The 13,491-nt window shown below is 39.8% G+C and overlaps 1 protein-coding gene across 2 annotated transcripts in view; it reads left to right on the top strand.

Moving 5' to 3' along the window:
- HERC2 (HECT and RLD domain containing E3 ubiquitin protein ligase 2) overlaps positions 1 to 13,491 on the top strand; it is a 162,655-nt gene that overhangs the window by 65,292 nt on the left and 83,872 nt on the right. For both annotated transcript variants that reach the window (XM_080914641.1, XM_080914642.1), the window contains exons 26-35: positions 70 to 220; positions 2,701 to 2,915; positions 3,138 to 3,270; positions 3,372 to 3,499; positions 3,589 to 3,784; positions 8,124 to 8,257; positions 8,746 to 8,919; positions 8,994 to 9,130; positions 9,240 to 9,391; positions 10,309 to 10,500. In XM_080914641.1, coding sequence (XP_080770767.1) covers positions 70 to 220; positions 2,701 to 2,915; positions 3,138 to 3,270; positions 3,372 to 3,499; positions 3,589 to 3,784; positions 8,124 to 8,257; positions 8,746 to 8,919; positions 8,994 to 9,130; positions 9,240 to 9,391; positions 10,309 to 10,500 — 1,612 coding nt within the window. The remainder of the gene's footprint in view (positions 1 to 69; positions 221 to 2,700; positions 2,916 to 3,137; positions 3,271 to 3,371; positions 3,500 to 3,588; positions 3,785 to 8,123; positions 8,258 to 8,745; positions 8,920 to 8,993; positions 9,131 to 9,239; positions 9,392 to 10,308; positions 10,501 to 13,491) is intronic.

Genomic DNA, 13,491 nt, shown 5'->3' on the forward strand with positions numbered 1-13,491 from the left:
TGCTGATCTTTTTTGATGTTATAATTTTAATTAATTTTGTTTTCTGAACCGACAAATGAATGTTTTCAGCCTGACCAAGAAGTTGTTACCATACCTGATCTTGGAAGTTTGTCGTCACCTCTGATTGACACAGAGAGGAACCTGGGCCTCCTCCTTGGACTGCATGCTTCCTATTTAGCAATGAGCACACCGCTGTCTCCTGTGGAGGTTGAGTGCGCCAGTAAGAAAAAATTTTTTTTGTTAACTAGTTTTATGGTGCAGCACTTGGGAAGAACATGCCAAGGAGAGCGGGAACCCTTAGAGCAGATATTTGGAGATGGCGAGATGGCGGCCATTCCTGCTGAACTGCCTGTGAGCTGGACTGTACTACTTGTACTCCTCCCAAGACTTGTCATACTGATGGAGGATGAGTTTCACATAAGTCAGCAAACAGGAGCTCAAAGGGTTAGGGCTAGAGGGATGAAAGGCACCGTGTAATCTGGCATGTGGACACATTCCCACCTCCAGGTCAGAAGCTTGTCTTTTTTTCCCATAGAGCAAGGCAAGTAGGGTCAGCTCAGCCTGTGTTTGAGGAGAATTGATATAGCCATCTGTGAAAGTTCCCTAGTACTTCCAGTCAAATATCCAGTCAGAGCACTGAAAGCACCCCAACTTTAATTGCTGGAATGATTAGCAGATTAGATTTACTGATAAATTAAATTCTCAATGAAAACCTGCAGTCATGTGCGTACCAGTAATTTTTCTAGTGGAGTTTCCTCCAGTGAGACATAACAGCTATAATTAATACTCCTAATTGCCACAACAAAACATATGTTCCTGTCAGACTTACCTGGTCCTGCCTCCCACACATAATACAGTACTCCTTTCCAGTCTGTTGCTTTCCCATTACTAAGATTTTGTTTTATTGATTTTATTGATTGTGGGTTTGTTAAAATATTGTCTTGTTTTTTTAGTTTTATGAACAATTCAGATTGAAGGCGGCCTTCCTTATCTGCATGCTTAGCATCTTTGTCATATTCTAGAACTGAGAATGCTCCATTGTCACTTCCTTTTGCTTTAGTATAGTGGGGATCTTCTGCTTATGCCATTGATATGCCTCTGCTGTTGTCCTTCACAACTGGAGTTGAGTGCTTAGCTGTGTAAGGGGAGCTTTTGTTGCTTACCCATGTGAAAGTATGTTATCTGAGTTTTCAGATGGTGTGTTAACCTTAACAAAGCCTAAGTCAGTCCAAGTAGCATGACTGACAGGCCCATTGGGCTACATTACGCATGAAGGAGATCAGCATATAATACTGAAAGTCTGAGTGTGATTTAGGAGGGGAGTTTAGGCTTTTGTAGCAATTGTTCTCTCTCTGACTAATCAGGATCCTCTAGGCACTGTATCTATTCCATAGGCATAGCCACATGATCTACTGTTGCAGTAAATGTTAAAATTGATGACTTATCTTTATCAGCCCCCGCGGTCTCACTCCATAGACTTCACTCTAGTATGGAGCTGAATGAACAGACACTGTCAGCTCGGTCCATAAGCCGCCCTTTCCTGGGGATTTCTTTCCCAGGTGGTTCACTCCACCCGCTCTACTGATTCTGTTCCAGGAGGATATGACTGCTCTGGTGTTTTCTTTCCTCCGCCGCCCGGCACAAACATTACTCTAAAGCCTGATAGATTTCCACGTGGGTTTATGTATTAAATTCTCAATCCACAAACCCTCTATACAGTAAGATTACATCCAATGGACAAAGATACAAACTGCCCTTTCTACATAGATAAAAAGACCTTTAGAATCCCTTGAGAATTTTCATGCCTACTTATTACCTATTATAGTCACCAAGATCTAGGTCTGCTTTTTCCAGCTCCATTTCGATTTTTTTTTCTATCTGCCCCCTCTTCTCTTTTCCTACCTTTCCTCTGTCTACTTCTCTACTGTCCTGTCATACAACACCTTAACATCAATCTACAGCCTATATCTGAGGGCCTCCCACTGGGCCCATATCTTACAGGTCTCATCACATCCTAGTGTCACAATATTGGGGACCAACCTCCCAATGTAAGAATCCTTTGGGGACATGTTGAAGCTGTCTCCAAAACAAATCACACAGACTTGTGAAGCCCACACTGGGTTTTAGTGTCCTGAAATTTAGTTCTGTTCCTGTTGTCAGATAATACACCTTGACACAGCCCTGAGGGTAAGAAAAGGCTTATTGGCTTACAATTACAGGTTACAGTCCATGACTGTGGGAAAGTCAAGGCAGGAACTTGAAGTTGCAAATCATTCACACAGTAGAAAGTAGAGAGAAAATGAAGAAATTCATTCTTACTATACAGTTCACTGCCTCCTGAGAATGGTGTCACTCATGAGCCTAGGTCTTCCCAGGTCAGTAGATGCAATGAAGGCAGTCTGCCGAAAATGCTCAAGGGTCCATCTGATCTAAACAGCTTCTTATAGGAAGTCTCTTCTCAAGTGATTCTCCATTGTGTCAGGATGATGGTTCAAATTAACCATCACATCATATTTAAGTATAGTGGACAATCAGAAACTTTAGTATAGAGAATGTAAGTATGTTAGTAACTTAAGAATGATGCTCAATTTCCCTTTTGAAATTGAGTGTTTGGTTCAGGATTTTGTTTTATTTTTTGTGTATTTATTTCTGAAGAATTTACTTCTGTTTCTCTTTAATGAATACTTACACATTTTCTAGAGTGGCTGCAGTCGTCGATTTTCTCTGGGGGTCTGCAGACTAGCCAAATTCACTACAGCTACAATGAAGAGAAAGATGAGGACCACTGTAGCTCTCCTGGGGGCACACCCATTAGCAAGTCCCGACTGTGTTCTCACAGATGGGCCTTGGGTGATCATTCTCAGGCATTCCTGCAAGCCATCGCAGACAATAACATACAGGACTACAATGTGAAGGTGAGCCAGATTCTTCTGACTTAGCATTCTGTATCGTCAACACAGCACAGCTTTGTGTGTTATTTGGAGATTTAGTTTTGAAGTGATAAGTTGATTCTGCATTCATAAAACTGAGTTATATAGTTCACCTGTTGGAAAAAGTTGGATAGAAGCTGTGGAGTATTGGGATTTATGAAGATTTACTTACAACTCTGAGGTTACCTTTGACCCTTCTTCTTGCAGGACTTTCTGTGTCAAATTGAAAGGTACTGTAGACAGTGCCACTTGACTACACCAATCACGTTTCCTCCTGAGCATCCCGTGGAAGAGGTTGGCCGTCTTCTGTTATGCTGCCTCCTAAAACATGAAGATTTAGGTACAGACCTCAGTATTCATGTGTTTTAACTACATTGTAGACCTTTCAAATGGCATGCATTATACATTCATTCTTGCCCTTTCACAAAATGTCTTTTACAGGTCATGTGGCATTATCTTTAGTTCATGTAGGTACACTTGGTATTGAGCAAGTCAAGCACAGAACATTGCCTAAATCTGTGGTGGATGTATGTAGAGTTGTCTACCAAGCAAAATGCTCACTCATTAAGGTGAATGGATTTTAATTTGTTTTTCTGTGCTATATAGAAAGTTGCCAGAATACTTATTGTTAAGTCCATTTTCCTATTTACCTTGGCAGACTCATCAAGAACAGGGTCGTTCCTACAAGGAGGTGTGTGCACCTGTCATTGAACGCTTGAGATTTCTCTTCAATGAATTGAGGCCTGCTGTTTGTAGTGACCTATCTATAATGTCTAAGTTTAAGCTGTTAGGCTCATTACCCCGTTGGAGGAGGATAGCTCAGAAGATCATTCGAGAAAGAAGGAAAAAGAGAGGTAATAATGGAAAAAGTTAGACTATATTGATACAGTGTATACTTTCTAAATCTTTGAGTCTGTGAAGTTTTTGATATTGGTATGTATCAAAATGCCTGTGGCATTTCCATGTATTGTCACAATATGAGTATTTGTGATTGAATGCAACAATCTTGATTAATTTAGTAAGTTGATAAAAATATTTTAAGAATTTATAACATTGTCCTGATAATGAAATTATTAGAACATTTCATCTTATGATTTGTTCTTGCCACTTTTGTAGGAAAATGTTTTGTTGTTTTGAAGTACTGAGTAAAATAGTTTTCCCCTATCTTATTTATTGTGCTGGGTATTACCTGCAGTTTTGAGGACCGTCAGTGGGTGTTCAAAACTACAGTTAGTACCAAGTACAATCAGTTGAGCTCAGTATGAGATGAACTATAATAATAAAGCAAAAATAGTTATAACTGAATATAGTGAGCTTACTTGGATATAATCATTCTCTCCCCAAAGATTCTAGACAAATACAAATATTTCTGGACTACAGTTGACCACAGGTGTTGACACTGTGGAAAGTGAGGTTATAGCCAGATCTCAGGCCTGTCTCAAACTCAGTTACCTCATGTCTCTGGACTCTGACTTCCTTGTATGTGTCTAGATTTACTGTGTGATGTTAGAAGCTGGTTTTCTTCCCGTTCTTCTAATCCATTCCTTTCTTTCCTCCTTTTCCCCTCCCCTTCTCTCTCTTTCCTCTTCTCCACCTCCCATTCCTTCCTCCTTTCCTTCTACCTCCTTCTTCCTACTAACCTCTCCCTTTTTCCCTTCCCTTGCTCAATCCCTTTCTCTTCTTCCCTCTTCTTTCCCCCGACCTTCTCCTTTCCCTCTCCCTTTCTTCCCTTTCCCTCTATGTCCTAGCTCACTTTTAAAGAAATTAACCTGTAGAAATGACTGATGATACTGGTCAGACTTGATGACATGCACTTATGCTGACAGTTACGATTTGTCACTATAGAAGGATGCTAAAGAGTACTAACAAAGGGGAGAATATATTTGAGAGCAAATCAGGCACAGCTGCTTCCAGTGCATCCTCGCTGTGGGATCCCTTGTGGACCTTCTTAGTTCTCACAGTGAAACATGTCTATCAGAGAAACATTCCTGAACCTTGGCGTTCAAGGTTTCTGTTGATGACTGTAAGAACTACTAGGTAGGTAGGACTTGTGTGATTGGTACCAGTTACTCAGATTCCAATGTCCCAGAGCAAATGGTGATCTCTTTAAGTCATAATCTAGTATCACCTATCTAGGTATCTTAGTTAGGGTTTCCATTGCTGAGGAGAGACTTCATGACCAGAGCAGCTCTTATGAGGGACAACATTTAATTGCGGCTGGCTTATAGGTTCAGAGGTTCAGTCCATGATCATGACAAGAAGCACGGCAGTGTCCAGGTAGGCAAGGTGTTGGAGAGTGAGACAAGAGCTCTACCTCTTGATTAGAAGGCAGTCAGGAGAAGACGGCTCTTCTGCCTTTGGCAGATCTTAATCATAGGAGCTTAAAACCCACCACCACAATGATGTACTTCCTCTCACAAGGCCATACCTTCTAATAGTGCCACTCCCCATGTGCTAGCATATTGAAACCACCACACTACACGAGGTAAACTGGTCACATGGCCCTAGGATAGAGTTACATGAAAACATAATTTCAGACACATGGCGTTCCTATGTAGCCTAGGCTGGTCTTAAGTGTATTTTTTTTCTGATTCTGCCTTTGTGATTATGTATTAGAGGGGTGTTGTACCAAACCCAGCCAAAACACTCTTAATGAGAGGTTATTCTTTTCACTTTCCTTTTTCAAAATTCTCTCATATGTTACTTCATGACCACAGTTTCCCCTCTCCTCTTTCCAGTCCATCCCCTCCCTCCCCTCTCCTCAAGATCCTCCTCTTCTCCTCTTCTTTTAGAAAAGGATAGGTTTCATAGGTTATCAACAAACATGGCTAGTCAAGTTATAATAAGAGTAGATACCTCTCCTCATATTATGGTTGGACAAGGCAACCCAGTAGGAGGAAAAATGTCCCCAAAGCAGGCAAAGAAGTCAGACAGCTCCACTCAAGAACACTGAAGTATACAAACAAGATACACATGCATAGGATGTAGGTCAGACTCATACAAGCTCTCTGGTTGTTCAGTCTCTATGAGCCTCTATAAGCCCAGATATACTTCTGTGGGCCAGCCATTTTCTTGTGGCACCTTTCACCCCTCTGGCTCTACAATCCTTCCTTTCTTCTACAGGATTTCTAAACTCCACTAATGTTTAGCTGTGGATCTCTGTATCTGGTCTCATCATTTGCTGAATGAATCCTCTCAGATGATGATTATGTTAGATTCCAGTCTACAAGCATAGTGGATTATCATTAAGAATCATTTTATTGACCTTTGTTTTTTTGTTTTATTTTGCCAGTTGAGTTTGGTTTTATCCTAGGTTTCTGAGCTATCCAGTCTCTGGTTCCTGGCTATCCAGGCAGGCATTGGTTCCCTTTCCTTTTGTGGGATTCAAGTTGGACTAGTCATTGGTTGGCCACTACCACAAATACTGTGCCAATTTACCCTAGCTCATCCTGCTGGCAGGACAAATTGTAGGCCAAAAGTTTGGTGGCTGGGGTGGTGTCCCAGTCCTACTGGAAGCCTCAAGGAGACTATTGTCCTATTGTCGGGGCTTAGTGCTTATGCTTCCTTCCTTCCTTCCTTCCTTTCTTCCTTCCTTTCTTCCTTCCTTCCTTCCTTCCTTCCTCCCTTCCTCCCTTCCTCCCTCTATCCCTCCCTCTATTCCTCTCTCTCTTCTCTCCCTCCCTCCCTTTCTTCTTTCAAAAAAATCATTATGTGTATGGGTGTTTTGCTTACATATATGTCTGTGTACCACATGAATGCCTGTTGCCCCTGAAGACCAGAAGAGAATGGCAGATGTACTGGGGTTACTGACACTGATGAGCTGGCATATGGATTCTAGGAACTGAGCCAAGGTCTTCTGGAGGAGCATTTAGTGTTCTTCACTGACGAACCATTTCTCCAACCAAACATACTTTTCTTAGCTTGCGGAATTTCGACAGTCCAGTACTCCTTTGTCAATACACATGCCTATGTTTATTGTCCTTTTTCTTTATATATTGAATAGAATTAGGATAAAATCCTTAAAGAGATTAAGACAGGGAAGGAATACCACACAGCATCATGCAAATTCAGTAGAACTGTTGCCGACTGAAGAGGCTTGCATAAGAGGCATGGTGTTTATTTACACACTAACGGCTAAGAATCATGCAGAAGACCAGCAAGGACAAGCAAGGACCAGAGGCCAAATGTCGCCTGCTATTGTCTTTGCCCTGTTTATGTGCTAAGATTGGCTGTTTCCAATTTTAAATTTTAAGAAGTAAGTAAAAAGGATAATATTTTGACACACGAAATTTAAATTTCAACTTGCATAAATGAAAGTGTAATTAAAAAATATTTTTCATGTGTAACACGTGTGCATGTGGGCCAGAGTGCCATGGCACACTTGTGAAGGTCAGAGGACAGCTTGCAATAGTCTGTTCTTTCCTACTACCACCTGGGTTCTGGGGATTGAACTCCCAGTATCAGGGTTGGCAGCAGATGTCTTTTCTGCTGAGCTCTAGCACCAGTTCCTGCCTGCCTCCACCTGTCAGTATTCATGTCACCCACAATTCTGTTTGTGCCATAGAAACTGTAGTGTTGTGCATTTACAAAGGACTGAGTGGCCCAAAGACTCAGTTACTCACCTTGCTCTTCATGAGAGCGCTTCTCTATTGTAGTGCCTCACTTCTGTCCCTGACATGACACGGTGAGAGACTCACTGTGGTAGTTTTTACTTAATAATTTGAGCGTTACAGCTGATTATGCTATTCTGTGCTCTTTAAAAAGAAAATATCTAACCTTTGTCTTTCTGCTACTGTGATAAAACACTAAAGCCAAAAGCAATTTGGAGAGGAGAGGGTTCATTTCATCTTACAACTCTCAGATCATATTTTATCATGGAGGGAAGTCAGGACAGGAACTCCAAGTAGAATCTAGAGAGAGGAATTGTGCTGATTACTGGCTTGTTTCTCATGACTTGCTCAGTTCATTATTTTTGTAGATCCCAGGACCACCATCCCACAGATGGTGTGGTCTGGGATCTCCTACATCAGTCACGTACAGGCCAGTGTTGGCAGGCCTGCTCAGTTGTGTGTGGTTCCCTCTTCACTCTGCCTTGTGTCAAGCTGACAGAAAACCCTAACTTACTCATTCTTTCACATTAAAGTATTTCTTAATTAAAAGTCATATAAATGATTCTTATGTTTTTAAATATAGTTCCTAAGAAACCAGAATCTACTGATGGTGAAGAAAAAATTGGGAATGAAGAGAGTGATTTAGAAGAAGCTTGTGTTTTGCCTCATAGTCCTATAAATGTAGACAAAAGACCCATTTCCATGAAGTCTCCCAAGGTGAAGTATGTTCTGTGATTCTTAGATTGCATAATAGAAACACTACACACAAATGAATCCCTGGTACCGTGCTGTTGCTGTACCTGCAGGGTAGTGAGTGTGGTGTGTTGCTATTACAAGTATGGTCCCAGGCTGCTTAATAAACTTGGTGGACAGTGTTCTGGCTAGTCACACTGCTAGAAAACTATTTTCTTTTGTTTTTGGCTCTGTGTTATATTTTCCTTTTTTTAAAATCATTCATTCATTTTCCTATTTGCTTGAGAAACTATTGTTCCTGAGGCTATTAATATTTTTAAAAGTAATATCTCTTACTTAATTTAAAATATTAGTGACAGAGTGCTTTGCAAAGCTTGTGTTACAGTGTTTTGGGTTCCAGTCCTAGTGGACAAACAGCAGAACTTTTGTTATCTTGTGTGTATTCAAAGAGTTTTTATATATTACACAGTAATAGGGTAAACTAATGGTTTATATTGTTCTTTTTTTGATAGGATAAATGGCAACCATTGTTGAATACAGTTACAGGGGTTCATAAATATAAATGGCTAAAGCAAAATGTGCAGGGGCTTTACCCACAGTCTGCACTGCTTAATACAATTGTTGAATTTGCCCTTAAAGAAGAGCCAGTAGATGTGGAAAAAATGCGGAAGTGCCTACTGAAACAGGTATGACTTTCTGTGGCACGATTCTTTGCATTGAGTCAGATAGAGCACTGACTATAAATATTGCTGTTTTGCAGTTGGAGAGAGCAGAGGTTCGGCTGGAAGGGATAGATACTATTCTGAAACTGGCAGCCAAAAGTTCTCTACTTCCTTCTGTGCAGTATGCTATGTTTTGTGGATGGCAGAGACTTATTCCTGAAGGAATTGATATAGGGTAAAGCTTTATAAGATTTTTCTCGATATGGGAATTTTGACAACATACTAATGTTCTTTTTAAGAGTCTGGCAATGTCCCAAGTCTAATTCTGCTTCTCTGTTTTGAAGGGAACCACTTACAGACTGTTTGAGGGATGTGGATTTGATCCCACCGTTTAACCGGATGCTGTTGGAAGTGACTTTTGGCAAGCTGTATGCTTGGGCAGTTCAGAATATTCGATCTGTTCTGATGGATGCAAGTGCCAAGTTTAAAGAGCTGGGTGAGCCTAACAAAAGTGATAATTAAAAGGCCCTGTTTGAAAACTGACATTAGAGTAATGACTGTGACTGCAGAAGTGTTATATACTGTAATTATATACTGTGTACATTTACAAAAAGATTACTTTTTGCTTTTGGAAACGTGTTCATCGAATTAATGATAATCTTAGGTGCTTTTAGCCTTTTTATTTATTTATTTGTTTTAAACATTGAGAATAGAACTTTGGAAATTTGGCAGAATGAATAATCTCAAAATATTCTGAAAACTACATTGTTATGAGTGTTGTACGATATACTTTAGGGTGCCAGAGTCCTAAGTTAATATTTTTCTTCTAGATAATTTGAGTATCTGTAGAGAAATAATAAGATTAGTTCTGTGGTGGTAAAGTGAAAGATGGTCAAAGATGTTTAGAAAACATCATGATGCTTTTTTTAAACTTTAGGGTGGTATTGTATTATATGGAGTGCCACACTTTAGGGTGCTCATCCCCACACTTTTAAATTGGTATTTGTTTACAATTTTTTCTTGTTTCATTTTGGTTTGGGGTCTCACTATGAGTCTGGATCTTACTATGTACGCTATGCTAGCCTGGAACTCAATATTTAGATCAAGTTGGCCTTCAACTAACTCACAGAGCTCTACCTACAGGTACTGGTAAAATTGGACTAGCATTTATTCCTGAGCTAACTTGATTTTTTCCTCTTTATACTGTATACGGAAAGACAGAGACCAGTATGTAGAATGTAGATAATGGGAATATCACAAAATAAAATAGATCTGCTCTAACCACATTATTTGGAAACTCAATTAAAAAAGATACAGAAATGAACAAGTAGTTAATAACCAAATTCCATTGTGTGGGATTATGTGTGTTGTACCCAGAAATAAGGAATTCAAATGAATGTTAATGCTTTTTAGGTATCCAGCCTGTTCCCCTACAAACCATTACCAATGAGAACCCGGCAGGACCAAGTCTGGGAACCATCCCACAAGCTCGATTTCTTCTGGTGATGCTTAGCATGCTTACCCTGCAGCACGGTGCAAACAACCTTGACCTCCTGCTCAACTCAGGCACACTGGCACTCACACAGACAGCCCTAAGGCTGATCGGTAGGTTGGAATTGGCTTTGGGTCCTTTAGGAAAATGTGACTTACGTTTTCTTTATCCTTATAACGTGTGTAGAGTGGGGCTGGGTCAGTTTCATGTAGGCTTTCTGGTTGACTGTTCATTCTCTGTGAGCCCCGATGGGCTCAGGTTTGTTGATTCTGTAGGTTTTCCTGTGGTGCCCTTGACCCCTCTAAAGCCTACACACTTTCCCCTCTTCTTTTGCAGGATTCCTCAACTTCTACCTAATGTTGGCTGTGGCCACTGCATCTGTTTTTATCAGTTTCTAGATGAAGCCTCTTGAATGACAGGCCAGATTACAATCTATGAGTATAGCAGAATATCATTAGGAAACATTTCATTGACTTTCAAACTTCATTTGTGTTTGGATTTATCATGAGTCTATCCAACCTCTATCTCCTGGCCCTCTGGGTCGTGTCAGGGGTGTGCTCCCTCTCATAGAATGAGTCTCAAGCTAGAAGAGTCATTGATTATTCACGTTCATAGTTTCTGTACCACCTTCACCTCAGTACATCTTGTAGACAGGACAAATTGTAGGTTGAAGGTTTTGTGGCTGGATTGCAGTACCAGTCCCGCAATTGAAAGACTTGCCTGCTTACAGGAGATGGCCAATTTAGGTTTCATATTCCCCACTGCTAGGAGTCTTAGCTAGGGTCACTCTCATTTATTCCTGGGAGTTTCTACTGTGCTGGGTTTCTAGCTCATCACAGAGATTCCCTCTCCTCTCCATTCTAGTTGTCTTCCCCACATGATCCTTCCTCTTCCCATCTCCACCCCACACCCCTGATCAGTCTCCTCTCTCACCCACCTGAGTTGTTCATTCTGTTCCCATTTATCAGTGAGATTCATGTGTTATCCCCACAACTCCTCTTGGGCCCTCCTTGTTACTTAGTTTTTTTTTTTTTTTTTTGAGTCTGTAGATTGTAGCATGGTTATCCTTTACTTTGTGGCTAATATCCACTTAGAAGTGAGTATGTACCATGCTTGTCTTTCTGGTCTGGGTTACCTCACTCAGAATTATCTTTCTAGTTCCATTTATTTGCCTGCAGATTTCATGGTGACACTGTTTTTAACAGCCGAGAAATATTCCATTGTGTAAATGTGTATTTTCTTTATCCATTCTTCAGTTGAGGGACATCTAAGTTGTTTCCGGTTTCTGGCTATTGCGAATAAACATAGTTGAGCAGGTGTCACTGTGGTGTGATGGACTAGGATATATGCCCAGGAGTGTTATAGCTGGGTCTTGAGATAGAACTAGTCCCAATCTTCTGAGAAACTGTCATACTGATTCCCAAAGTAGATGAACAAGTTTGCCCTCCCACCAGCAATGGAGGAGTGTTCTCCTTGAGCCACATGTTCACCAGCATGAGCTGTCACTGTGTTTTTAATCTTAGCCATTCTGACAGGTATATAAGATGGAATCTCAAAGTAGTTTTGATTTCTATTTCCGTGATGGCTCACTTGGTAGACCAGGCTGCCCTAGATCCCCCTGTGCTGGGATTAAAAGCACGTGCTGCCACCACTATGTTTTCTCTTTTCTTTTCTTTTCTTTTCTTTTCTTTTCTTTTCTTTTCTCCCCTTCTTTCTTGGTTCCCTTTCATCTCTGATTTTATTAATTTGCCTCTCTCTCCATCTTTAAGTTAATTTGGCTAAAGGTTTATCAGTCTTACTGATTTTTACCAAGAATTAATTCATTTCATTGATTATTTGTATTTGATGGTGGTGGTGGTTGTGGTGGTTGTCTTTACACACACACACACATTTCTCTTTTGGTTTCAGCCCTGAGTTTTATTATTTCTTGCCATCTACTACTTTTAAGAGTTATTTTTTTTTTCATTTTGTTCTAGACTTTTCAGGTGTGCCATTAAGTTATTACTTCTAAACATTTAAGTAGTCATGTAGTATATAACTTGATTCTTAGAGCTGCCTTTATATGTGTCTCATATATTTGGTTATGTTGTGTTTTCATTTTCATTCAGTTCTAAAACATTTTAATTTTTTTTCTTAATTTTTGTCTTGATCCAGTTTTATTCAACAGTGAGCTCTGTTTTCTTAGTTTGTACACTTTATATTTTTGTTGTTGTTGTTGATAACCAATTTTAATCCTTGGTGGCCAGGATGCAGGCTGTTTTTTTTTTTTTTTTTTGTTTGCTTTTGTTTTTGTTTGTTTTAATTTCTTATATCTGTTGGAACTTGCTTTGAGTCCCAGTATCTGGTCAGTTTTTGAGAAAGTCCCATGAGATGTGAAAAAGAATGTGTGTTCCTTTGTGTATGGGTAATATGTTCTGTACGTACACTTAGGTCCATTTCTTTATGACATTGTTTATTTATGACAGCATTTCTCTTTTTAGTTTTTGTTTGGATGACTAGCCTATTTGCCAGAGTTGAGTTTTGAAGTTACCCATTATCATTATGTGAGGATCAGTGTGTAATTTGGTTGTTTCTGTTATGAATTGGGTACCCTTGAGTTTGGTACGTAAATGTTTCAAATTGTATTAACCTCTTGGTAGATCTTTTCTTTGGCAAGTATGTAGTGTTCTTCCCTATCTCTTCTTACTAGTTTTGGCTTGATGTTTGTTAGATAGTAAATACCTATATTGACTTGTTTCCTGGATCCATTTGTTTGGAATTTTTTTTTACCACTTTGTCCCCTGAAATAATCTCAGTCCTTGATGTTAAGGTATATTTCTGGAAAGCAGCAGTAGGATGGATCTTGGGTTTTGTTTTTTTTTTTTTTTTTTTTTTCATAATCTGTGGTTTTTATTGGAGAATTTGGAATCATTGATGTGAGAGGAATCACTGAGCAGTTTCTTGTTCTTATTATGGTGTGGGGTTTTCTCCTCTTGATTTGCTTGTCTAAAATTATTTACTCCTTCCACTTTCGGATGTGACTAACCTCTCAGACTGAAGTTTTACCTCTAGTGCCTGCTTACATTTAGTTTTATCATGAGGTTTTTTTCTTTGTCAATTGTGAT

Source organism: Micromys minutus, assembly GCF_963924665.1.
Source record: "Micromys minutus genome assembly, chromosome: 3".
NCBI lineage: Eukaryota > Metazoa > Chordata > Mammalia > Rodentia > Muridae > Micromys > Micromys minutus.